This window comes from Phasianus colchicus, chromosome 15, assembly GCF_987193195.1.
Source record: "Phasianus colchicus chromosome 15, bPhaCol1.hap1.1, whole genome shotgun sequence".
Classification (NCBI taxonomy): domain Eukaryota; kingdom Metazoa; phylum Chordata; class Aves; order Galliformes; family Phasianidae; genus Phasianus; species Phasianus colchicus.
Genome location: NC_143450.1, coordinates 866,066 through 891,260, shown reverse-complemented (window position 1 = coordinate 891,260; position 25,195 = coordinate 866,066). Strand labels below are relative to the sequence as shown.

Here is a 25,195-nt window from a genome sequence, read left to right as displayed (position 1 = left end):
CTCAAGGTTTGACTGCTGGGACCGTGGGAGAAGTGAAAGATAGCGAATGTCCTTGTGGGGGCCCAGGGCAGGACCAACCATCCCCAGACCCCCTTTGCCTGACCTCTCCTACCCCTGTCCCCCAACATTAAAGTGCTGTTCTAACCTGAAAAGCAGATTTGCCCCTTCTCTGCTCAGCAGTGTTGTTCTCTCTCTGTGCCCAGGCTTGGGGCAGGCTGATTTTAACAGGAAGACTCGACCAGTCCTCACTCTGCAGAGCTGACACTGACACTGATCTGAGAGCTGGAGTCCCTCCTGGGTCACACAGCGTCAGCAAAAGGGGAGAAGATCAATAAGTACAATCCAAAGAGCAGGGTCACTTGTGCAACCCCCATCCATCCTCCCATTCAGCACTGGGCTGCATCTCCGTAGACTGCCATGGCTGTCTATGCACCGTGAAGAGGTGCAGGGCAGCTGGGGCAGTGAAATCCAACCACACGTCCAGAGTGGATTTGTTGTCACTCAGCTGAGAGACAAACCTCTGTGTGCCACAGCCCTTGTGATGGCAAGTCTGTGGCAGCTGCCAGAGCGTGAAGGCAAAACATACATAAAAACAGATTTTTGGTTAAGGCTGATGAACCCTCTCATGTCACAGCGGATTCCCTTGGATTTCTTGTCCTGGAATTCATGGCAATCAATTCATCCCATTGATATTTTGAAGAATTTTCCTCAAACCCCAATGTCAGGATTTGAATTCATTTTGGGAGAATGTAGATCACAGAGCAGCTCAGAGCAGGCTCTTTCCCTCTTTGTTATGACATCTCGCATGCATGCTAGCAGCCTCCCAGGAGCCAGGGACCTCACAGTACTAAACATAGAACAGACACCTCCCTGTTCAAAAAGCAAATACCTAAATAGACAGGAAACCTCAGGTACGGATGCAGTTAGGACAGTATGCAGAGGCCTCAACTACATCAGCAACAGAACTACAGCTATTTCTGTAGCTGGGAGCAGAAGAAAGGGTTGGTGCTTCAGGGGGGAAAGCACAGAGGTCCTCATTTGGAAGGGTATCACATGTCAGATGGAAGCTGATAGGATGGGCAATTCAGAGATAGGACTAAAATGTCAAGGATTGCCAGACATGGGAGGAAGGCCAGAGAGAGCCTTTAGAGCAAAAGTAGGCAGTTTTTAAATCAGGGGAGGTAGGAAGAGAGGTGCCATACTAAAAGCAGCGGTCTTTGGTGGAAGCCCTTCTCTGCACACAGGAATGGAAACGAGCAAAGCTAGGCTGGAAGTACTTAGATCAGAGATACGCATGCCTCTCAGGGATAGACGTAAGGTCATGGAAAAGCAGCATGGAACGGCACTTTTGGATGGACAGACTTCAAAATCTCTGTGAAGTGTATCATTATTATATTACACAGGGTTGTACAAGAGATTCAGTTACAGTTTTGAGGCTCCTTTCTGAGTCTGGAGCATTTGGAACATCATTAATTTCTTCTTAAGTCTTTTTTTTTTTTTCTGCAGTTACCATGTGCCACGGATCCTTGCCAGTGCCTGATCCATGACATATAAGGAGAACCAAACAAATTCATGACTGTAGGTATACAATGTGCTATACCAGATGAACTGCCTGCGGCCTCTGCCACCACCCCAGCCAATCTTCCCCCGATGCCAGGTAAAGCATTAAGCTGGATGAATGGGATTTCAATTGATGTTTCAGTGAGAGTGTTCCAGCCGTGGCACTGTGCAGCTGCAAGGGACTAAGATTAGATAGGGAGAGGATTTTTTTTTTTTAACCAGCCAACATCACTGGAAAAAAAAGAGACAAAATTTCAGGCATATAAGCTTCCTTCCATGCCTATGTTTGCATACACCATCAGTTGAAGCCGCTCAGCATCTGGCCATAACTTGTTAGTCACTATAACTCACTCATGCTTGATCAAATGCCCATTCCCTGAATCTCTCATGAGCCCCAACTTGCAGGCTTTGTGTATTGTTCTAGCTCAAGACCCAACTGCTTCTCTTTTCAGTTCTCAAGTTCCCTGGTTGAGTCCCAGGTGCGTTGGCCAAAATGATGTCCATCATCTCCTTTAAAACAAAAAACAGGCAAACAAAGGAGATACTCTCTTTCACACCCCCTCCAATAAAGTGCCATCAGCAGCTAAACCAAATCCCAAGTATTGGGGACTTATAATGACATCGTGAGAGTTAGCAAGAGAGAAGCTCCCCTGGTGATTATAACAACACCGGTGCTCAAGAAGAGTCTTAGCTTTAAGGCATCTGGAATTGTTCTTGCAAGATCCATTGTCAAGTGAGCTTTTTCCTTTGTTTAAAAATGTCAGGCTGAAGACCCCTGCCAGAGTGGTGGTATAGCCTGCTTGGGTTCACTCTGGCTCCCACAAGGCTTCAACAGTTCTCTTTGCCCCTCCTTGTCTCCAGGCTTAATTAAGAAATCATTTATCTTTATTGGCACTCTCTTTCCCCTGCTGCTTTGGCATTATTATTATTTTTTGCCCTCATTCCAGAGCAGTGAGCTGCACAGGGAAGACCACAGCCCCATTCATTGTGGGTGGGGAATAATCTACAGCAGGGAGTTCTACAAGGAAGACCCCAGCAATGAATCTGCCCCAGCTAGCATGGCCTCGGGGACTACTGTACAGAAACAGGAGAGGAGGGCATCCCTTGGCTCCACTTATAGGCTAACAATAGGGATTCCTGGTGATACTGAAAGTAGGACACTACTCCCAAGGGATGTCATATGGTCAGCCTGTCCCAAACTGAACTGCCAGCCCTCTCCAATCTAATGATACGCCTACTGTATCACCCAGCAATGTCTCTTGGTAAGAGAGCACACAAAGAAAAGAGGCTGTAAGGACAGCAAGCAGCCTGCCACGCTCTCAGACCATATCCCTCTGGTTTCAGCGCACAGTCTGCATGTTTCAGGGTAGAGCCCTGAGTGCACCCTGAAGTTGGGTAGTGTCCCTAAACGTCAGCACACAGAAAGTCCCCCGGCTCTCTCTGAAGTTGTCATCTGACCATTTGCCAGGACAGTTTGAGAGTCAAAACTCAACCTTAACTTCTTGGCTCTCAGTGGCCTCAATCCATCTCAGGTGCACTCACAGGAAATGCTATCCCTCTGGCAGCTCGGAAGGGGTGGGCCAGACACTATGCTTTACTTTCACTATGGAACGCAGTTCTTTCTGGGTAATTTCTCAAGGTCCCTATCAACTGTGCTTTATTTAAATTGAGCAGGAGATAAAACTCCAGCCACTAATTTCTTCCACCTTAACGAGAAATTTCCTCTCCGTGCAAGCCAGGCTTGCCCCAGCCTGTTACTAATTACAGATGGAACACACAGTTCAGAAAGGAGGAATCAGAATTGTTCCCCTCCCTCCAGCAAATACCCATTGGAAAAAAAAAAAGAAAAAAAAAGGAACAAAAACCTGCCTTGTTAGATGGTACCAGAAAGTTTGCCGCTAAGTTTGAAAAACAAGAGGAAAGAGGATTGATGGAAAAACTGAAGAGTGACATGCAGTTAACTGCTCCTCTTCTCCTTATAACATATACTTCCCTTATTCTTCAGCTCTAGGAAGGGCAGTAGAATCAGATAAAAACTTGATCACATCTAGGAGGGCTTCAGTTCATCTTTCTAGCTACAGATGCTGAGGCTCTCTACACACACAGGGAAGCTCCATTCTGCAGGGAGGAAAGTGAGGCAAACAGTGGTAAAGGCATGAGCCATTTCATGCTCTTATGTTCTTGTCTCCCATCCTAATCCTCCACATGTTGTCTAAGGACCACAGAGCTGCAGGTAAAGAATCAAATCCAAAGCTGTGCCCACCTCTGCACAGGATTCACATGGCCAAGGGACATGCTATGGACAACACCTCCTCCTGCCTGCAGCAGACAACTCAATTAGGTCTTTGGATCAAATTTTTAAATAAATGATCACATGCCCAGGTGCACGTGTCACATGGTCTGTGAAGATTTTTGTCTTTTGTGCTTTCCTGATGAAAGTCCCTTCCCAGTGTTCAGGTTTAGCCCTTTGGAAGCCTCACTCTACTCTTCACTGTAAGAAAGAGCAAAGGATTACCTTGAGACCAATCTTATCTCTAATTGGAGCCAGGTGCAAACCTCAATTTTTGTGTATTAATCACCATCTAGTAAGTCTTCTTTTCTCAGCTTCACAGTTTGGGAAGCTTCTCCTAACATGCTGGCGGTAATGATGTGCACTCATCTCCCATGCCCAGCTTTGTTTCCCTCTGCTGCTCATCCCCATTTGCTACTTAATGAAGAAACACAGATTCCCAAAGACTCTTCTGATCCTCAAACTGCATCAGCACAGAGCAATTTTTAACGTACTCTTCTGCATGCACCCAGGTCCAGAAGGAGGAAGGTCCAACACCATTATCATCCTGCTCTCTATTTTCAGGTACTGAGAGCTAGCAAACCCGCTGCTGCCTGCTGCACAAGGGATAAGGAGCACCTCATCAGAGCAGCCTCAGCCCAGCGGCTGCAGGGTCTGGCCTCTATGCTGCCCAGCTCCTGGTCTGGGATGGGGAGCAGATGAGCAGGGACACCTCAGGGCTCAGACCTTTGCCACCAGGAGAGACGCAGGTGCAGGCAGAGCCAGGTGCTCAGCTTTCTTTAAGATGTTTATCCTCAGGCTTATTATGCCAGCAGGAAGCACTTCTAACACGCACATGGCTTTGGCCTGTCACAGGCAGGCTGCGAGCCAACGTACTGCCATGGAAACTAGGAAATGCCAAGTTATGACTTGACAACCGTGTTTTAAGGTTGTTCTTCCCCATTGGTGTCCCTGACCCGGGGACTGGGTGGGTGCTGCTGTGGGTGGGATGCCATCCTGTCACCATTCTACACCGGACATTTGGGACGTGCCTTTAAAATCAAAGCTAACAGTATTTCAGTGAAATGAGAGCAATTGACAATGACCCATTTGAGCATTTGAAGAATTTCTAATTATAAAAGCAAATACTCTGTCAACTGCGTGATGAGAATAGATGAGCTATTTTTCACACACTGAGGCATAACATATGTTGGCATAAAATTAGTTTTAACATTTCCAAGGGATCAGGCAGTTGCAAGCTGACTTTGTTGCTGGCTAGGTCAGGATATATGAATATAAGCACAGTCACAATTACAGAATGACTTTAGGATATATCATATGTAAATATTTGGCCTTGAAAAAAAAAACATGGATTGATTTAAATGAAAGTGCAGTGGGAGCCCCTTTTCCCTGGTTCACAGAATCATTAAGGTTGGAAAAGGCAGAGTCTGAGATCATCTAGTCCAACCTCAACCCATCCCCACTCTGCTTCCTGTCCCTGCAGCTGTTTCCCATCTCTCAATTACCTGTTGGATTTTGCAGCATAACCCCAGAAGAAACCACCAAGAAAAATAAGGCACGCAGATCCTTGGCTTGACATAAAAGGTGAATGGCCACTTCAGTTACAACCTGCAATAGGGCCTATCCACAGAGCTGCCTGAATAGGCACTGGTTTCCCAATACAAACATCTTTCTCAGACTGTTTCGGTCCTGATGATCCATCAAACCTCCCAGCCCTGCCATGCCTGTCCATCTGACCCAGCTCCCCTGCCCGTTTTGCATTTGCTTGGGAGCTCAGCACCACACGGAGCAAGCTGGGAAGTTTGCAGGGCTGCTCCCCAAGACCCAAACTCAGCGTTAGTTAGAGGGCAGGGCAGCCCCATAGCATACTTACTTCCCATTCCCATACTTGATCCGGATGTCTTTGCTCTTCTTCAGCTCTTTGCCATCTTTAAACCATTTGTAGGATGGCTGAGGGTTGCCAGCAGTCGCCTCACATTTCAGTGAGATCTTTTCACCAACGTGCACGTTTGGGCTTTTCAGTTTCTTCAGTTTGGGAGGGACAGCTACAAAAAGAGAAACCAGACAGTGTGAAACTCATCTTTGTCAGAGGTACATGCGTGATGCCAGCCCACCCAGAATCCATCCGAAATGTGTGTGCTGTCCCCACTGCTGCACGACAGTTTCACTGCTCCCAGCTTTCACTGGGGGTCACAAACACTGGCTGGCACGAGGTGCCCAGCACACAGCTCCCTCCTCGCTCAGCTCCACATGGCCAGATGTGATGGCACTGCAGCTGCCCATACACAGGCAGCCCCACACGCTTCCTTGCTCTCCCCACAAGGACTGTCCAAATGCAGGATGCAGAAGCTCAAGCTCTTTGGAGACTGTTTTTCCCCGCATCCTGCCTTTGCTGACAACAATTACCAACACCTCTGTGATTACTGCCACTGCAACACACGCTGCCATCCTACTGAACCATCCCCAGGGAAAGCTGCCAAAACAGACAGCCATTCAGCATGACAGCATCACCAGCAAAAGCAACAGTCACAAGGAAGAGCAACATGAAAACCTACACATGTAAAGGACAAGAAGGGAGGGACAGCACTTCCCTGGGTCACAGATAGAAAGGTGAAAGAATAAAAGCACTTGAAAAAGCATTAGGACTTGTAGCGTCAGGTTGGGCTCTGCATGTGAGCTTTCCTGCATGTTTAAGAAAGGGGATTTTACCATGTACCTGGAACATCAGGCAGGAGAGAGATTGAGATACAGAGAAAGAGAGAGAAGGAGAGAGTTCTCTTTATCAATTTCTGCCAGGCTTTATATTATACCTGACATGCGTGGATTAGAAGGCTTGCAATTTTTCTATCTCCTTTTTCATTTTTTTATCTAACCTTAAAAAAGTAAACACCAAGTTCCTGGTTTTGCCTTAAGAATATTGCCAACAATGGTTTCCTCTTGTCTAAGATGTGTCAGAGATCAAGTGTTTCCTCTGACTTATGTTCATGAGTTTTCTTTTAGCTGCCTACTGCATTCTGATTTTGTGATATGGGACAACAACAAAAGGAGGAGGAATCTGATGGGTTTCATTAGAGAGATCACTATTTTGTAATCTCTGTGTCTCCTCTCACTATATAAGGGATGTAAAGGAGGCATGTTTAGCACACTGAGAGCCACACCACATAGTTTTCTCTCCTGTTATTTCTGCACATCCAAGCCTGCTGCAGTCTCCCTGGAAATCTGTGCCAGAGGAAGAAGGATGGGGAAGGCTGCATGTATTAATGGGGCAAAAACAGCAGAAGAAAAATGCCATAAACAGCTACAGGCATTTGCTTTAGGCTGAACACCGGTCTTGCACCGCTCCCCAGGCCACTGTGCTTTGGCACAGAGAAAGAGACTTCTGAATAAAACAAATCTCAGCTGTCCCCACATTTCAGAACTTCTGCGAAACTCCGAGGTGCCGTGGGTTTTGCCAAGCCAATATCCCTGATCCTTGCCTGGAAACAGGTTCACCCAAAAGAACAGGAAGGCAATGAATGGAGAGGAGAGCTTGTCTCTTCTCAGAATACCATGCACAGAGAATCAGGAAGGTAAACAGGACCTTGTTTTTATAGGGGTCATTTTGGGGAATAGAGAAATAGGCTGTCAAATATTTATTCTGTCTGAATGTGTGTGTCGGTTGGCTGCTATTGTACACTGAGGTCACCGTGTTCCATGCCAACTCCATACACGTGCTTTAAATACTGGTAAGGTCCCGACCTTGGCATTGGTGCATCTGCTTCACATTAGTTCCAGGCTGGCGGCCTGCAGCATTGTGAAGCAGGCAGCACAGCCTGGGAGAGACGGGCCAACCCTGACCCTCTCCAGAGAAAATGCTGGTGAGAGCAGTGCAAAGCCCCAAAACCCAGAGACCACTGAAGGATGAGACTAAGGAAGAGCAAGAAACTTTCCAAGATCTCTACTTCTCAGTTCCTTCCCACTGTGTGCAATACATCTCATCCAAACCGATGCATGGCTCTCTTGCATCTTCTACTCTTGGCCACCAGTAGTAACTTGCACCACATTCCCCAACAGGCAGGCCCTCAGAGAAACAGAAATCCTCATTTACAGCCATTAGCTGATGATGAGCCTGCTGAATGCCAGCCCAAGAGCTTCCCCTGCTTTTTGTTCTTATTGTTTAAACTACAGCCCTTCCTCCTAACCTGAACTGCCTCAACTTTGGCTTACTGCCAACGGATCATTCTCTGGTAAATTTGAATCCCATCTAGCAACCAGAAACCTCTTCCCTTTTTAGGTACGTGTAAACTATGAATGAATCACCTTTCAACCTTCTCCACCAGTAAACTAAAGTAGCTTGAGAGACAAAGGCAGCACACTAATACTGGAGTATGTCACAGAATGTTTTAAATTTTGGTTCACTTCCAGCTTTAGCATCTAACCATTTCCTCTCTCTGCCCCATCCAAACCACAGAGTTGAAGCTCACAAAGTTGTGAGCTTGGTTCAAACCGATGTGAGGATTAAAAGTGCCCCTTTTCTTAGTGCTCTGAGCGTTTTGGGTCAGTTCACCTTTTCAAACATATTGGAAAAAATGAGTCAAGGCAAGATGGTATGCCTGGCAGTCCAGCAATATTCCAAGGGAAGTCCAAGTCCACTTCCCCCATACTTCCCCCAGCTGCCTGCTTCCCAGGCCTCTTTGCACAGGTTACTGCTGCTCCAGTGCAGCCATCACCAATTCTGGCAGACTCAGAACACTGAATCAGGTCCGCCCCCTTTAACACCTCATCATCTGAATCTCACAGTTCTGCTCTGCCACACCTGATCTCCCCCACACGTATGTTAGCAGCACATGCCATACATTCACCACTGCCTCTGGGTTCATGAAAAGGAAGAGGGGGTTTGTGTTTGTTCTTGTTCAACTGCAGTTACAGATAGCTTTAGGCAAACGTTTGGGATCTCTGGCCACCCTGCAATCCAGTCAACCCCTCCTCTACGCAAATTCAAGTGTCTTCTCTGTGGAGAAGGGCACCCGTGCCAAGGGTACAATGTGCTGCAGAAAGGAAGGTTTAATCATGGTAGGGCCATGAACAGCAACAGATTTTCAATGGGTTTTGCTCACTCCTAAGTCAGATGAAACCCAAATAAGCATTAAATCCCAGGCTATGCTATCATATAGGTCACAAGAACTAAATTAACCCTAAAAGGTGCAAGGACCCACATCAACAAATGCACACCATTCCTCAGCCTGTTTCAACAGAAATGTTCCATTAAGAGGCCCTTCCAGGACAGGTTTGTCTGCTGAGAGCAGTGTTGGAGCCTACTGCTCCAGGAGAGGAGAGGGTTAGAAAAGTCTAAAACTTGAGTCCTAAACTGCACCACATGAGTTGCTTGAACACTCACCTTACAAGGGCTTATATCTGCACACTGCTTTAACTAATTCACTTTTGATTACATGTGATACTACATTGAAGTACCTTGATGATAACAGCACCTCTTTCATTCCTGGTACCTGGCATATGCCTGAAAGCACCTTCAGAGCCTGAACTCAAAACATAATTAATCATAAATGGGCAGAGTGCCTGAAAAGAATCCTACAATGGAACAGTAACAAACCACATCCCACCCACAAAGCATCCTACATAAACAACCCTTCGGCAGCATGAAGCAGAAGCAATTAGTCCCAGGAAAGGTGCTCAAAGAATTTTTTCAGAGCCAGCAATGCTAGCCACAACCACTGCTTCAAGAGTTGCTCACTGTGGGAGATCCTAAAGACCAGGCAGTCTACAGACACATCTGGGATGTCCAGGTAATAGACATCATGAGTAGATGTGACTTGCCTTCCTGTCCTTCAGAGGGTGAAGTGCCAACCACTGGAGGCTTCCCAAGATGTGGGTCCCAGAACTGCTCTGCCATGCAGGTGTCAGGGCTTCCACCTTCTCAGTTACTGTGCTGAGGTGGAGAACCTGAAGGTCCAGCAATTTCTCCAGGGGTCTGCACTCTCGGTTCTCAAAGGGAATTCCTAAAGGATGCTATAAGCACAGTCAAGGCTTCTAGGTTCCTTACTATTGAGAGATAAGATCTGGTAGCATGACACCAGTCCAAACTCTGCCTCGGAGGTTGTTGTTCCCTGGGGTCTTTCTGGAGAGGCACCATCACTTTGTGGTTCAAAGTCCCGCTCTCAGGAGTACAGGCTTTCCCCTTTAGTAGGCCCCTCATATGGAAGAGTGTTAATGTTCCAAGATGGAAAATTTCAGAATTTATCTTCCCATGGGAAATTATTTGCAGCCTCAGATCACTCCAAATTCAATTACAGAAACTGTTGTGAAGATGGCATTCCTTACCAAAGAGAAACTTTCCATTTCTGCCATCATTACCACAAGGTGTGTCCCTGGCACAATGGTTCACCATGCACGTCTGAAGTCCAGAACGATGTTTGGTGGGTCAGCACTGCCCATGCTGGGTGAATACATCTTCCTGACTAATGCAGCCCAGCTGTTTCTGGCATGTGTGCTGTGACTACTGTTTTTATCAAAGGTGATGCTCCCTTGGTCCATGTCTCATCTAACCTTTATTTGACAAGGAGACAAAACTGAATCTCACTGGCAGCAGCTCCTCTGCACATTGACACCTTGACTGCTTCAACACTGACATCAAACTCTCCTTGCCAAACAAGGCCCTGCTCTGAAGGAACCTCCCTCCAGCCAGAAAGAACAGAAACATGAAGTGCATTTGAAAAAAAAAAACAAAAAAACAAAAAAACCCCAAAACGCAACAGCTTAATGCTGCAGAAGTTTGCCCTGTCAGATACATGGACGGTAGCAAAATCACCTGGCCAGCACAACCTCCACAAGTCAGCTCGCAGTCCAGAGCTTGTCCAAGGGAACCCCCACATGCCACTGTCACATCGCCTCCTTCCACCCTCTGCTGCTACCTGCCAGTGGGTAATTACAGGCTTCGCATCAGGAATATAAAACATAACAGTGTCTGTAATACACCTTTAGCTTTAGGCAATTTATATTTCACAGAATTACAGAATTACAGAATGGCTTGGGTTGGAAGGGAACTCAAGGATCATCAAGATCTGACCCCCTGCCAACCTCCCCATTTAATACCAGACCAGGCTGCCCAGGGCCCCATCCAACCTGGCCTTGAACACCTCCAGGGATGGACTGGACATCCACAACCTCTCTGGGCAGCTGTTCCTCTCCACTCTCTCTGTAAACAACTTCCCCCTGACATCCAACCTCAATCTTCCCTCCCTCAACTTCAAACCATTTCCCCTTGTCCTGCCTTATCTCCCCTTTCAAAGAGTTGATTCCCCTCCTGTCTGTAGGCTCCCTTTAGGTACTGAAGGCTGCAATGATTCACCCTGCAGCCTTCTCTTCTCCATGCTGAACAAGCCCAGCTCCCTCAGCCTGTCTTTGCAGGGGAGCTGCTCCAGTCCCCTGATCATCTTTGTGGCTCTCCTCTGGACCCTCTCCAACAGCTCCCTGTTCTTCTTGTAGTGGGGGCTCAGTACTGCAGATGGGGCCTCACAAGAGCAGAGTAGAGGGGGACGATCACCTCCCTGTCCCTGCTGGCCATCTCAGTTTGTGCAAGAAGGATGGTCAGAACTTTTCACAGCTGTTAATGTAACTGCCTTCGCACACTGCAGCAGCTTACTGGGATCTCTGCAGCTCTGGGCAGGGGTACATATCACATAAACAACAGCCTAAATATCTGAAGAGCAACATTATGCTGTAGCCACTATTAGGCCTTTTAATTACACACAGTCGAGTTTCTTTCACCAGCTGTGTGACAGCTGGGACTCCACTGCGGCACCCCACATGAGATGGCATGGCTCACTTTGGGCACTTACACCTCGCCTTCACTGACCAGGTGTCTATCAGTGTTGTAACTGCAAAGACACAGCGTCCAGCCAGGGTTGACAAACCAAAGCTCTCCAAGGACATGGTACCACTCACCCTGCTGCTGTGCCCTTCCCATATAGGTATGCCAGCAGAAGTCAGGGACATACGTTTGTGTTCTGGGGAATAGTCCCTCTACAACTGGAGATGCTAGACAAGGCCATGCATGTGCAGTTCGCCTGGGCCTAGAGGCTCTGCTGAGGGCATCCAGCCAGCTGACTGACAGGGAACAGACGCTGATGTGGAGAGAACCCAAATGACTGAAAGTGTGAACATGCTGAAATGACTGAACTCTGCAGAACTGGTGTGGGAATGAAGCTTGGAAACCTTGCTGGAGCCAGAACAGCTGCATTATTCCTCCCTGCGTGCCCCTCAGCAGCCCTAGCATACAAGTTTTTTTCCCTTAACTAGGTCCCCCTTGTGCTCTTTGTCTCAAGGAAAACTGGCTATAATGCCAATCTGCAGCACTACATACATTTCAAACTGTGAGTTACAACAATCAGTATTTTACGACCATTCTTATCAGCCAAAGAACATTGACTAGGAAGTCAGAAGAGGGCTTGCTGGCTTAGGTTCATTCTCAGTATAATCCCTCTGGCAGCTCAAACCACAGAGAAGCGTGCCACAAAGCCAGCAAGTTCACTTTCCTCTGGTTCCACTTACATATATGAGCACATGATAAATTCCTCTTTCTCCATCTTTTCACACTTTATATTTAGTCATTCTTCTTTCAAGTGAAAGTTTTGAAATTGGTGTATGAATTGGCCCAGAATCTTCAACTGAAATCTCAGCTTCATTGAAATTAATGAGCATCTGGCCACTAGGTAAGGGTGTATTCCCCCTAGCCAGGCTGTTCACCCAACTTGCACAGGCAATGAGGGTGTCCTTTTACCATGCAGTGGTCAGAAGTGACGGAGGTGCACATGCACATACCCACTTGAACACTTACCTGAATAGTGCAGCAGCTACAAGGAATGCATGTACAAACATCCAGCACTAAAATCTAGGACTGAGTGCTTGGATTTGCCAAACCTAGTACTCTACGAACACTAGCTGCTTTGCAAACAATGTAATTGGAGTAGAATTGCTATTGTGTGTGTTTGTTTTGAATATTTTTGGCCAGGAAGTTGTCCTGGAGGTATAGTTGAGCATAAGTGGTCTGATGGAAAAATGTCATTCATTCTGTTCCTATTAAAACCAAAAACAATAGCCACACAAAGACAGCAGCGACAATTTCAGCTCTTCATGCCTCTAACAATGTGTTTTCAACCCTAAAGGCAACATCTTGTTTGTACCCAATTGATTCTGGGATCATATTTTATATAATCAAATATATCGTTAAACAAAGATATATTTTATGAACTGCTCAATTTCCAGATGACCTTAGAAATTACAATTCATAAAATACAGCTTTATCTCTATCTTTCTAGATCAGCTTGAAAAATGGCCCACCCATACTCTGTGGACCTCCAGTCAAGACCTAGCGGACAAACAAATTATCCAAAGCATCTAAAACTTTAAAATACTTTAACTCTTTGTTTCTGCCATTGAATAATAAACATAAACTCTTTGCCATGATAGCCTGGAAAGGACCTGGGTGGCGCCCATCATCTTTCAGTCACCGAAGCAAAGTGTAACATCATCCCAGGAGACAAAGCAGTCTAAAAAATCCCAACCGTTTAATTAAATGGTTATCACGAGATATGTATATGAAAGCATATATATCTCCCTTAGAGTAACAGCAAAGCTGAGAACTATGTTTCAGATTACAGGGAAAGATTTGCTGATCTGGCCATTAGTGGAATGTCATCAGTATTAGAAAAGGACAAAAAAAACAATATTATTTGGTGTTTTACAGTGCTAACAGCCACAAAAGTGCTTCTTCAAAGCATGGGAAAGACTAAAAAAACCCAACAGCCTTTAGCAAAGTGAAACCCTTTTAACAGAGACTACCTGCACCACCTAGGCTCTACCAATGACCAGAGGACAGAATCACACCACTGTGGACTTGTGCCCTACAGCTAAATTGCAAAAGCAAGAACACAGAACACTGCCAAAGGCCACCACCAATTCCTTCAGTTAAACCAGCAAGAAGGGCCACTACAGGCACATAAATGCAGATGAATTTCCAAGTGAGGCAGAAAGTTTACCAACAACTGCATGTTTTCAGCATCCTCTTCTGCCCTTTCTGTGTAGTCCAGTCTTGTGCCCGTCACATTTAGATATATAAGTGAAAGACCAAGGATGCATTATTAGGTTTAGGTAGCACAGCCCACCTAGATACCTTTTTCATCCCTTCTCAGTATCCTACACTAATAGAAAATGAGGGTCCCAGAAGTGTTAAATTACTGAGACATGAAGTATGGGGTCAGGAGGACGGTGCAGCAGCATCTGCAGCACTTCACAGTGGGGGAACTGTTTGAATCCCCCCTCACCAGCACTGCATCAGCACAGACCCTGTCCCCTGCACTGTCCAGGCAGATTTATAAGGCACAGACCGTTATTTTCAGACATGTTTAACATGTGCATGGGAACAGATCCCCAAAACTGGGACCAATTACAATGATGTAGATGCAGGTCAGGCAGTAGTGAAGGTCAGATGGAACATCCCAGCATACAACGATTTCTGGATATTTCAAACTCTCCCAGAAATCCTGGACCAAGGAACATCCCAGAGATTCATAGAAGACCAGGTGGAAATGCTGAACCTTCAGAGAACAGTACAAGCACCTTGGTGACTGGACAAGATAAATTCCATTAGGCGTTACTAACTTTTAACCTTAAACCTATAAAATTAGATTCACCACCATTCCGTGACAAAAGCCAACCACTTGCTGTCTCAATTACAAGTATTTTTTTTCCATGTCTCTCCTTACTTTGGAAGTTCACCATTGTCTCTGGTAGGGTTTCAACAAATCCACCAGAGGGTATTTCCAAAACAGAAAGCTGTGTTTTTATCGGGATCTCCCCACAACTCCAGGGCTCATATTAAAGTCTTGTTTGTTCTCTTATATTAGAAAGATGAAAAGTTTTTATATTAGTTTAAGAAATGCTTTAAAGCACTGGTACCAAGAGAACTTCAGACAGTAACCACAGGTCTGTTTTTCATCCAAACACAGGAGAAGGAATAAAGATCATCCCTGAGACAGCATTTCCGAGGCAGACAGATAACTACGTGTCCAAATCCCACCAAATGCGGATGGAATTACCACCCTGCACTACAAAACTCTCCTGTTGCCCAGGACGCCGTGGGTCGCAGCCATTGCTGGAGCTGCAGCCTCCAAGCAATGTGCCAAGAGCTGTGCCAGGCCAAGCTCTGCTCTCTTCTCACGCATCGACCTCTCTGTAGCAGCCAGCGGCACCATGTGCAGCAGAGATCCTGACGCACAGCACAGGGCTGGTCCTGCTCTGTGTCTGCAGCACCGCACACCGCTGGGCTGGAGAGCGACAGAGCCCTGCGGAGAGGGGCCACCCTCCTCCATGGGCTGCAGTTGTAAATTCCGTTTGGGACTCCGGGCACTGCCCAGTGGAGACACTAACACAGCGTGTCTCCTGCCTTGTCCAGAGTGTGGCTTCCCAGCATTGTTCTGAATAGCTCTGGACCCCCACTGAAGCACAGCAATGGGTGGCTTCCACTGAAATGTCCCCCAACCGGGCTGATTTACAGCTGTCAGGAGTCTCAAGGATGTCAGCTCTTCCTGATTAATTTTTTTATCCTTATTTTCCCTCTTTTTATATTTGAATATTGCTTATTGCAATATTCTTCAGAACTATTCTCTGGAAAGCCATGCTCGCTAATTTTTGGCTTGTAAATTGCTCATGAGCAGTTTGTGGCTTGTGTATAAAAAAAAAAATCAAGCAACTCTGACTCATTTTGGTTGGATAAAGACATTCTGCGGCCTCCATCAATTCTAGTCCTTGACAGCAGTGACAGAGCTCTTATTATCACAAACATACAGTTGCAATTTTAAAATTTGCTTCCTGTGACTCTTCGTTAAAATTTAATCAACAGTTTCTGCTTCCACAAACATTTCTGGCAGAAAGTCAATTTTATAGAATATTAATGGACAATAAATAGGTGAAATGAATTTGAGCATCTGATGTGAGCAAATTTTTGCTGGTTGTCAGCTCCTGCATTGGAGGACGTGGGAAAAAGTAGCAAAATGAGGAGTGACACAAATGGTTCTCTAGGAGATATTGCAGGGTACAAGCAAAAAAAAACCAAGGACCACGCAGCAAGGAACATGCAGCAAGACACATGTAAACAGAAGACAATAGGTAACATGACGGTGGCCTTGGCAGAAAGCTTTATGAGTACAAAATGATAGGTATTTACTGGACTCGCTTTACATCTAGCTGTAGATCATAAGGAGGGAACTTCTTTCACCAAATTTGCCAACAGATCCCGCATAACACAAATATCTTAAGGTGAAAACCAGAATTCTGAACAAAAGATAGTTGTTGAGCAAAAAGTTATTAATAGTGCTGGGTTTTAGCCCAGAAATATTGCGTAAAGTAGGACAATTCACATCCCTTCTCTGTGCTGCCATTTCCTCTCTCAAAGATCCCTCTTAATATATTTGGGGAAGGGACTTTCTTGCTATGACTCTGTGCTGTGAATAGCACAAGGGGAACAATGCTGCAGTTGGGACCTCTGGATGCCACCACAAACACTAATTATAAGCAGCAGTGACAACAAGTGGAAGGAGTTTGGGATCCAAGGAAGACCTAAGAAAAGACAGGGCACAATGTGGAATTTATCATGTATTATAAATACGGACGGTTCTCATCTCCATACAAAAGTGACAGGGAAAATCAAGGAGCTGGACAACAGAGAAGACACTCTGCCCAGACACTCCATCTTAAGCAAAACTCTTCCAGATCTGCTCTTTCTCTTCTGCATTCTGACTGCTTCTCCCTTTCACTGCCTCCCCAAGCTATCCTTGAATATCAACTTTAATAGCAGAGGAATGCAGTCACTTAGAAGCCCCAGAAGGGGATGTTCAGGGAGCTGAAAAGCAATATAGATAAACCTGTTGGGAAGAGTGGATCTCTTCTGCTGGGAACATTTTTGTAGGACATTGTCAACTTAAATATCCTGCATAAGCAACTTTTTGATAAACATGTAAGAATTGCAGTGTTGCTGAGGAACTGTCCTGAAAAGGCCTGGATGGACCTGTACCATCTTCAGCATCCATACAACCAGTCTCCAAAAGCCAAAGACAGTGTTCAAATGGACAACAAATCACAGGGTTGGGAGAACAAACCTGAAAGAAAGCTGCAGAAGCTGAATCCACATCCCTGCCCTGAGGTAGCATCAGCCCTGCAACATCCACTCAACTCACCAGGATCCAGACATATGAACAGTCTGGCACTACTCATCTACACTGCACCTCGCAGAGCATCCCAGGCTGACCTCAAGCATCCCATCCTCACAGCCTCTCCAAAAGGCAACACTAGGTCCCCTTTGGGATTAGGCCTACAGCCCCTGAAAGAAAGTCTGTCAGCACAAGGGTGTGCTAATTGGCAGGTGGAGAACACAGCCATGATATCATTATTGTGACCAGTGAAGCTATTTCGGTCCTCACATGCAAAATGGATGTTTCACTGACTCCTAAAGATGTAGTCCAACTCTTTGTCTTTCAGTCCTTTACACTTCTTTCTGTTTTCTTCTTGTCCATGCCAGCTACCACTAATCCCAGGCAATTTAACCAGAATCATTCATTTTTGCTCTTCCAATCCCAGTTCACCTCAGTTGTGAGATGCATGATTTGTTTTTTCCTTTCCTTTGCAAAATCAACGACCTTGAAAACCTTCAGCAGTGCCCTTAAGGCCCAGCTTCACTCTCCTTTCATTTCTGTGAAGACTGGTCACTTCCCACACTTCACTGAAGCACTCCAAGCATCTTTCCCCTGTGAAATTAAGACCTTGCACCAGATTTGACTGAAAATCATATTGATATCCTGCAGCAAGTAAAGGCCAGGAGAAGTGCGTGTGGCTGGGAGAACTGCACTGGCTGTGGAGGTCACTAAGGGAGAGGCTGGATGGGGCAGTGTGACCAAGAAGGTGAGAGCTTGCTGCTCTGTTTTTCCCTTTGCTGTTTCTTCTTTTGGTGGTCCCTTCAGTCTCATTAAGACATGCAATGAGGGGCAAGCTTAGTCTTGTGTGCTTGCCATGAGCACAGCCAAGGGCTGCTCACTCCATTATTATTTTGCCCAGAGCCCACACACATGCCCTCATACACTGCTGCAGAACAGCAAACTGTCATCCCTCCGATTCTGCCTCTTTCACAAAAGCCAGACCCAGAAGGGAACCATGATCCTATTCCAAAACAGCCTCTTCATGAGCCACAGAGCAAATATGTGCAGGCAAGAGGGATAGGAGCGTCAGGCTTGCACCACATGGCACAAAAAAGGTTTTTGTTTTACTGGATTGTGCTCGTCTACGAACACCCTCATAGCCTCCATGCGGCTACAACCAGCCAAAGCTACTGCACACGTGGGCACAATTTCTTCTGACCACCAAGAAAGAATCGCACCAAATTTACCACAGTTGCCAATACTCAAACCATTGGACTGCATTCCTCTACACATTCAAAATCTAACATAGATAATGAATATCAAATTTCCTGCACCTTCCCACAGCAAGAAGGGAGGAAGTTTCTACCACAGATCAGCTCTTACGGTAGCACTTGTGAGCAAGGACCACATCAGCATTTACCTGGGTCTCATACTGGAAGCCAGGGCACCATGAAGACTCAGCACCATATTTAAGAGCAGCCTACCCTATTACGCTTTTCATCACATTTCTAAAACAGGCACCCCTCCCTCTGTAATTTGGTGGTAAATAAATGTCTGGTCAAAATACCAGATAATTAACTGGGAGCGTCTTTGCGAACATGAATGAGAGCTCAACAGACACCTCAGAAAGGATCCCACGTCAGTTCTGCCCTATGACGGATGTTCTGTAAAACCTTCCCGGCTACCTAAAGGTGAATCGATCCAGCTTCACAGAAACACCCACACACTTCTCTTAATTTCTCTAAGAGCCCCATGGAGACACAGAGGAGGTTAACTATGCACAGTTCACCGTGAAGGGCAGCAATTGGCAAGACTAGCTCGCCACACTGTGCTCCCCTTCACTCCCCTGACAATTTGACACACTGCTGTTTATCCTAATCCATTGTTCATGGTCCTCCACCCAGTTTACAGCCCATGTGATGCTCTCCTGTCCCTACCAACTGGAATTAATTTGGGGTGATAGGATTTTTTGAAAAGCTCTGTATCTGAAGGCTTTACTACATTCTAAATACTGCACGGTTTTACCTGTTTTCATACAAATATTTTGGCAATTTATCAGGCATCCAGATTAAACAAGCAAGCCATCATGTCTTTCTGGGGCAGCTGGCTTGTAATTCTTGGCTCATTCTATGATCCTCTGAATAACCAGGTGACTTCGAGAGAGAGATATTGATCAGTAAGGACTGTTTATCAACACAAACATTATTCATGCAGAATTCCTCTTTACATCTAACTTTTCTTGTAAAGTTAATGCTGCTAAAAGGCTCAGCTGAACTTAGGTCAAGAAAATATGGCTTTTGAAAGACTTCCAGTACTTCATTTGCAATAAATGGCTGAGGAATAAATCATTTCAGCTGTGCTGAGTCCTCAAGCAGCCAGCTCTATTAGCAGAGAGAGCTCTGGGCAACTCCAGCAGCGAAGAACAGGACAGGGCTTCAGTGATGCACGGGGACTCGTGACAGACACAGAATGCAGCCATGAAAGACCACCGTGCTGCCGAGAGGCTGCCACGCTGGGTGAGACCACGCTTCTCACTGGACAGGGAGCTCTGCTTCACGGCAGCATGTATCACTTACTTCTCTTGAATAACTTCCCAGTAGGGAACTCTTCTGCATTCTCTCAAGGACAGAGTTGTTGTTTCTACCCTGATGCCCAGAGGCTTATAACCCCCCATGTATTTTTACCCTAGTTAGTCCAGCTAAGCCAGCACGCCCATGCTTCATACAAAAGTCTTGCCCTTTCTGCCAGACTCACTATGACTCGTTTACGTGACTTTCCGTGTCCCTTTGCCTTCCAGAGACATCAAGTTTCAACCCTGTGGGATGCAAGTTGTTTGCAGGGTCCCTTCCCCGACTCCCAGATGCAAAGCTCTCTGTCTGTCCACACACCATTCTTGCAATAGCCACAGTTAAACACTAGCAGCCTTGTACCCACGTCACTGAGGGCACAAGGCCTCCATCCACCCCCAGGCACAGTGCTGGGGACCAACACCATATCTTCAGCTCAGGGAGCACAGTCCCTCCCAGCCCATCTTTCTCCACCTCTCTGCGGCCAGCCCTAAAACTGAGACAGCATTTGTGGGTTGAATTTGAGAAGAAGACATTAGGGAACAGATGAGGTAGGAAGCTTCATGCTCTGGCACGTGAAGGCCACAGATGACAGCTACGATGGCCAGTCTGATAGCTCTGGTTGCTATGCAACGTGTTTGTGGTCTACAGAGCCAAACACCACAGCTACCACCCCACAGCTCCCCCAGCACACCACCCCATAGCTTACATGAAGCACGAGCACGGCACGGAAGTGCTGCTGACTTGGGGTAATTCATCAAGTTCAGTCCTGGGCTGTTCTAACAGGTTTGGACTCGAGCAGCTAATCCAAGCCCAAACTTTGAGGAAGGGGGACTCCCAATAGAGGCAGCCTGCAGAGGCTTTCTGTTCATGGCAGCTTCTCCAGAAGGTACCAAGAAATCCCAGTTAAGGCTCCGCTCTGAATTGGTCTCCCCTTTTTCTGAGTATGCACCAGCCTGCTTCCTGCTGCTCCTCGTCTTCCTCTGACCAGGGTCACTGCCATCAGCATCAGCAACCCAGAGCCAGCATGGAAAACAGCGTCCATGACTGCCTTTGGTTCCTCAGGTTAGTGCAGCTGGCTAACCAAGTCTGCCTGGCAGCATGATAAAAATACCATCCCGTTTTTCTGCAGAAGAAGAGGGTTGCAGGCAGGAATCTGGTGCAGAATAGTACTTTCCCTTTAAATTCACACCCTAGGCCCAGCATGTTTTGCAAGAGCCTCCCTGTGCAGACAAGCCCTGAGGCTCCAATGCAGAAAAACACCCCTGCTGGGGGAAGCACCCAAGCCATGGTGAGGCCAGGGCTCCCAAGTTGTACAACAAGGCGGCTGCTAACCTTCACGTGGCAGAAGAGAAGGAGCAGCCTCAGAGACACATGGTTTTTCATGAGGGTGAGGAATGTGTACCAGAGGCACACGGTGTCTCTTCTGACCTGCAGAACAGGCCACAAAGGAGAGCAGGGGAAGGGAGGAGAGCACAGATCAATGCCACGCACTCAGCCCAGCTGACTTGGAAATCCTGAATTGTGTCTCTGCTCAAAAAAGTTGATACTGGATTCAATATAATGAGCCATCCATCCAGAAATGTGTTGGAGGTTTGTTATCACCTGTTGATATTTTGAATGTTTAGGCCCCAGAAAAGGTAGATAGTCTTGTTTTGTGCCCTTTGATAACAAAGGATAAGAGAAATTGGAGATTCCCAGCAAATAAAGCAAGTACAACACCTGGGGCTTTACGGGAAATACCAGATTATCACAGTTCTGGCAATAAAACCAAAACTGTTGGCAGCACTTCCTATTGCTACTGCTTTCTTTCTTTCTTTCTTTCTTTTTCTTTCTTTCTTTCTTTCTTTCTTTCTTTCTAACCCCCCAAAACGAACAAGAAACCTTCCTACCCCAGCAAGAAAACCAGAGCTGCGATGCTCACCATCTCTCTGAAACACTGACTCAAAACATCAGCAATGCAAAATGTTACAACACAAAAAGTGAGCAATAGCCCATCTAACACAAGACTTGTCCTTAAAATGGCATGGCCTGCCCACATATTCTAAATATAGGGTAGGAAAGGAAACCTCTCCAGAACTACTAATAACTGAAACAGCCAACCAAGTACTAGTGATGGGGACAGAGGTGGTTTCGAAAGCTGTTATCAATGTGTTTCCACTGCACACCATTTATTTGCCACCTCATGCTTTCTGTTCAGCCCACCAGCAGCCAGGAAGATGGGACAATGATTTTTCCTTTCTCAGGCAGAGAAAGGAACAATTCCCTGATGTGCAGCTTAAGAAGGGCTGATGCAACACCAGCAGCACTGCAGCTGCTTTGCAGCAAATTCAAAAAGACAATCTCACACCTTGAAGAAACATTATTAGAATACTAGAGCCTGGGAGGTCTGTGGTAGCAGAGGTGGCATGCCCTGGGGAGTGCCTGCAGCACGTGCACGGTTACTGGCAGCACCAACCAGCACCCACTCAGCAAACCAGCTGAGAAAGGGAAGAGTGCTAAGAGGCAGAAGCATGCACAGTGATCATACAGGCTATACACTTAGGGGTGCACACAGCCCAAACCTGTAACCTGCATTACTGCTGCTGTACCTTCACTTGTATCAAAAAAGCTTGCTGAGGATGTCTTCATGCTGTGGTGCTCCTCCCTGACCGCAGGGCAGGCACTGTGCTGGCTGGGCAAAGACCATTAGCCCATGGCAACCTTTTTCACTTGACAGTTCTTCTCTGGTTACCAACAAATCTCTTCATCCTCATGCCTGAAAGTGCACAACTGCAAAGAAAGGAAGCAACTCCTTTCCTCCTAAATGGTCGCACTAGCTCTTCTGCACAGAAAGGGGATGCCCGGACTCAGCAGGATGGGCTGGGAAAGACATACAGAAATTGGTAATTTGTGCTGCATCCCATCTCCCTGAGGGGAACTTCTTAGGGTTCAGACCCAGGCTTGGGACAAAGACTTCAGACCTGAACAGGATGGGAGAGATAACAACCGAGACTGTGAGAAATGTTGTTTTTGAGAGAGCAGAAGCGTCATTATACACACACTGCTTTTGGTACTGAATAATCATTTCATGGAAGATCCGAGACAGCTTCTGGTTTGGACTGAGTCTTTCTCTCGACCACGTAAGTGACACCTTGGCACTGCCAGGACCCCTTTTTGTGATGCACATTTTAGCTGTTTGTTACCCAACAACCAGCCAGATCGTTTATGTTAGCATTTGTTGAAGGTGCCTCTCATGCAAACACAGAAAGCTACATTCATTTATTGACAAATGTGAAGCAAAATACTCTTTCATGCCAAAGTGAAGTTCATCGCATTCCTTGTCCTTGCCCTCCAGGCAGAACTTGAATGAGCAGATGAGACATGCATGGACTCTGGGAGGGAGACAAACTGCTGCTTGGGTAGCAGCAAGCAGGCAGCTTGCAGGAAGAATGCCTGAGCTGCTCCAGCACCCTGATCCTGGACCTGTTAGCAAGATCTTCTGGACCTGAATTACATTAACACCTCCATCATTTTTAGGCAGCCAAACTTAACAAGTCAGCCTGTGTAGCTTTGCAATGGGGTGTGATGCAGAGCTGTCACTGCTGCACAAGTTGCAGTGCTCATCAGTCGTGAAACGGACACAGCAGCAGTCAAAATCAGCTCTAAAGGTCTGCTAGCCAACAAAGCCTGGCCTTGCATTTTCAGCTCTTTAGCCAGAAGGGAGCAATGTGCCAGCAGCTGTTGCCACTGGAGTGTCTCCAAGCCTTTCCTTCCATCAGTATTCCTCTCACTTGCAATTCACACAACGAAAGTGAGGCAGGTGATGTTTGTGTTTGCTTTTTTATTTTGTTTTATTTTTACCTTTACAGCGTGGCTGAGCTGAGCCTTCTGTCCTGCAGACATCAGCAAGTTAGCACTGTGCCAGCAGCCAGAAGATCTCTGCTCCCTGTACCTGTGCTCAAATTGAGCATTCCTCTCTGCCAGCCCTGCCCCACTTGCTGGGACTTGGAAACAGGCACAGGAGAACACAGAGGAAGGCATCTGAACACAGTGCAGGCATGGGGATGTGGCTGGGTTCAGGGGAACAGGCAGAGCCCTGGCCTCAGCTCCCTGGACAGTTTTCTCTCAAGAGCATCAGTCTTCTGCTGGGACCTGATCTGACTCCCCATTTGGCCAACAGCTGGTGCTCCAAACAGACTCCTCATACCCATGCTTGTTCATTGCCCCTCCTAGTATAAAGCCAGTTTGCTACCAGAGCCAATCCTTGCAGGCTCAGCACCTGCAAAGCTGTCTGGCAGTTCAGGCTAGCAGCACATACGGTAGCAGAGAAGCCCTCTGCCCAAAGTGAAAGTTGATAATTTGATGGCTTGGACTAATCTCAGCCCATTCTAAGCATTAAAACCCCACACTGCTTGCCGGGGTCAGAGCAGGAAGGGCAGAGGGATGCTGCAGCCATGCTGCAGAGAACAGCCACTGCTGCTGCTAAAAGCATTGCTGTCCTCCTGATCTCTGAAGTGGGGGCAGAAAAACCATTAGCAGCTTGCCCAAGGAAGTTCAGACCAGCAAAAAAAAAGACAGACCCTCCCTCGAGCCTTGCTCCACGAGTGCTTAAGTCAAGTCAAGCGGTGGGGAGCAGTTCCAACACAAAGAGCTCTTTTAGTGTGTTCCAAAAGAAGACATAGCTGCGGAGTGGGGGAGGACTGCCGATGTTATCACTGGAGAAAGGAGAGTGCAAGAGGTGCAAAAGGAGAACAGCACCTGCTGAAGCAGTCTGCTAGCCAAAACTACGGATTTCCCCTCTCCTGCCCGAGGAGGGCTGGAGCATATCAGGAATGTGGGGGACCCTTGCAAAGTGTCATGGACTTCAAAGCGGAATGAAGAATTCCCCTGTGCACAAACACGTGTACACAAGGCACACTGACATTGTTTTGGAGTTGAAATAAAGTCGCAGCCTTCAAATTGAAAAGCTGTTGAAAGTGGGAGGGTCAGATGCTCAGATGGTAGGTATCACATGCAGAGCACAATGCCAGAGGACCTGAGTCAAGAAACATCTGTTGACAACCTGGCTGGTGGATCTTAACCTGATTTTACCTTCAAATTAAGCAAATGTAAAAATTCTGACACCAAAAAGAGGTTTCTATGAAGGACTTCCAAACATCAGTGAATGATGTAGGAAATCTGCTTGGTATTTATGGGATTTCATTTTAAATTAAAACAAACACACAAACAAAAAAGCACCCGACTTTAGCATAGACTTAAGGTAATTTAAAGTTTCACTGCTTCTCTGAAGAGCACCTTTCTGTCCAACTCGTGCTTTTGTGGCTGAATGCCTTTTTCTGAGCTGCCAGCCAAGACATCCCAGTCTCAGAGGGTGAATGCAGCTCCCTTCCCCTCTCACTCACCACCAGACAGGAGAATCCAGCCAGATAAGCTGGGCTTTGACTTCCACATGGATTAAAAAAATGAAGGGCACTGCAACGATAAGCCAAGCTGTAAAGCAACTCCACTGTCTCCTCAGAAATACGATCATCATCATTACTGCATAGAGACGAGCCTTGTGTAGGTTACAGTTCTTCTCTGCAAAGCATCCCTCCTCCCTCGCATTGAGTTCT

General features: G+C 46.6%; 1 protein-coding gene across 7 annotated transcripts in view; it reads right to left on the bottom strand.

Moving 5' to 3' along the window:
* The window catches only part of NRG2 (neuregulin 2), a 151,042-nt gene that overhangs the window by 52,700 nt on the left and 73,147 nt on the right, over positions 1 to 25,195 (bottom strand). For all 7 annotated transcript variants that reach the window (XM_090150664.1, XM_090150668.1, XM_090150669.1 and 4 more), the window contains exon 2: positions 5,724 to 5,895. In XM_090150664.1, coding sequence (XP_090006790.1) covers positions 5,724 to 5,895 — 172 coding nt within the window. The remainder of the gene's footprint in view (positions 1 to 5,723; positions 5,896 to 25,195) is intronic.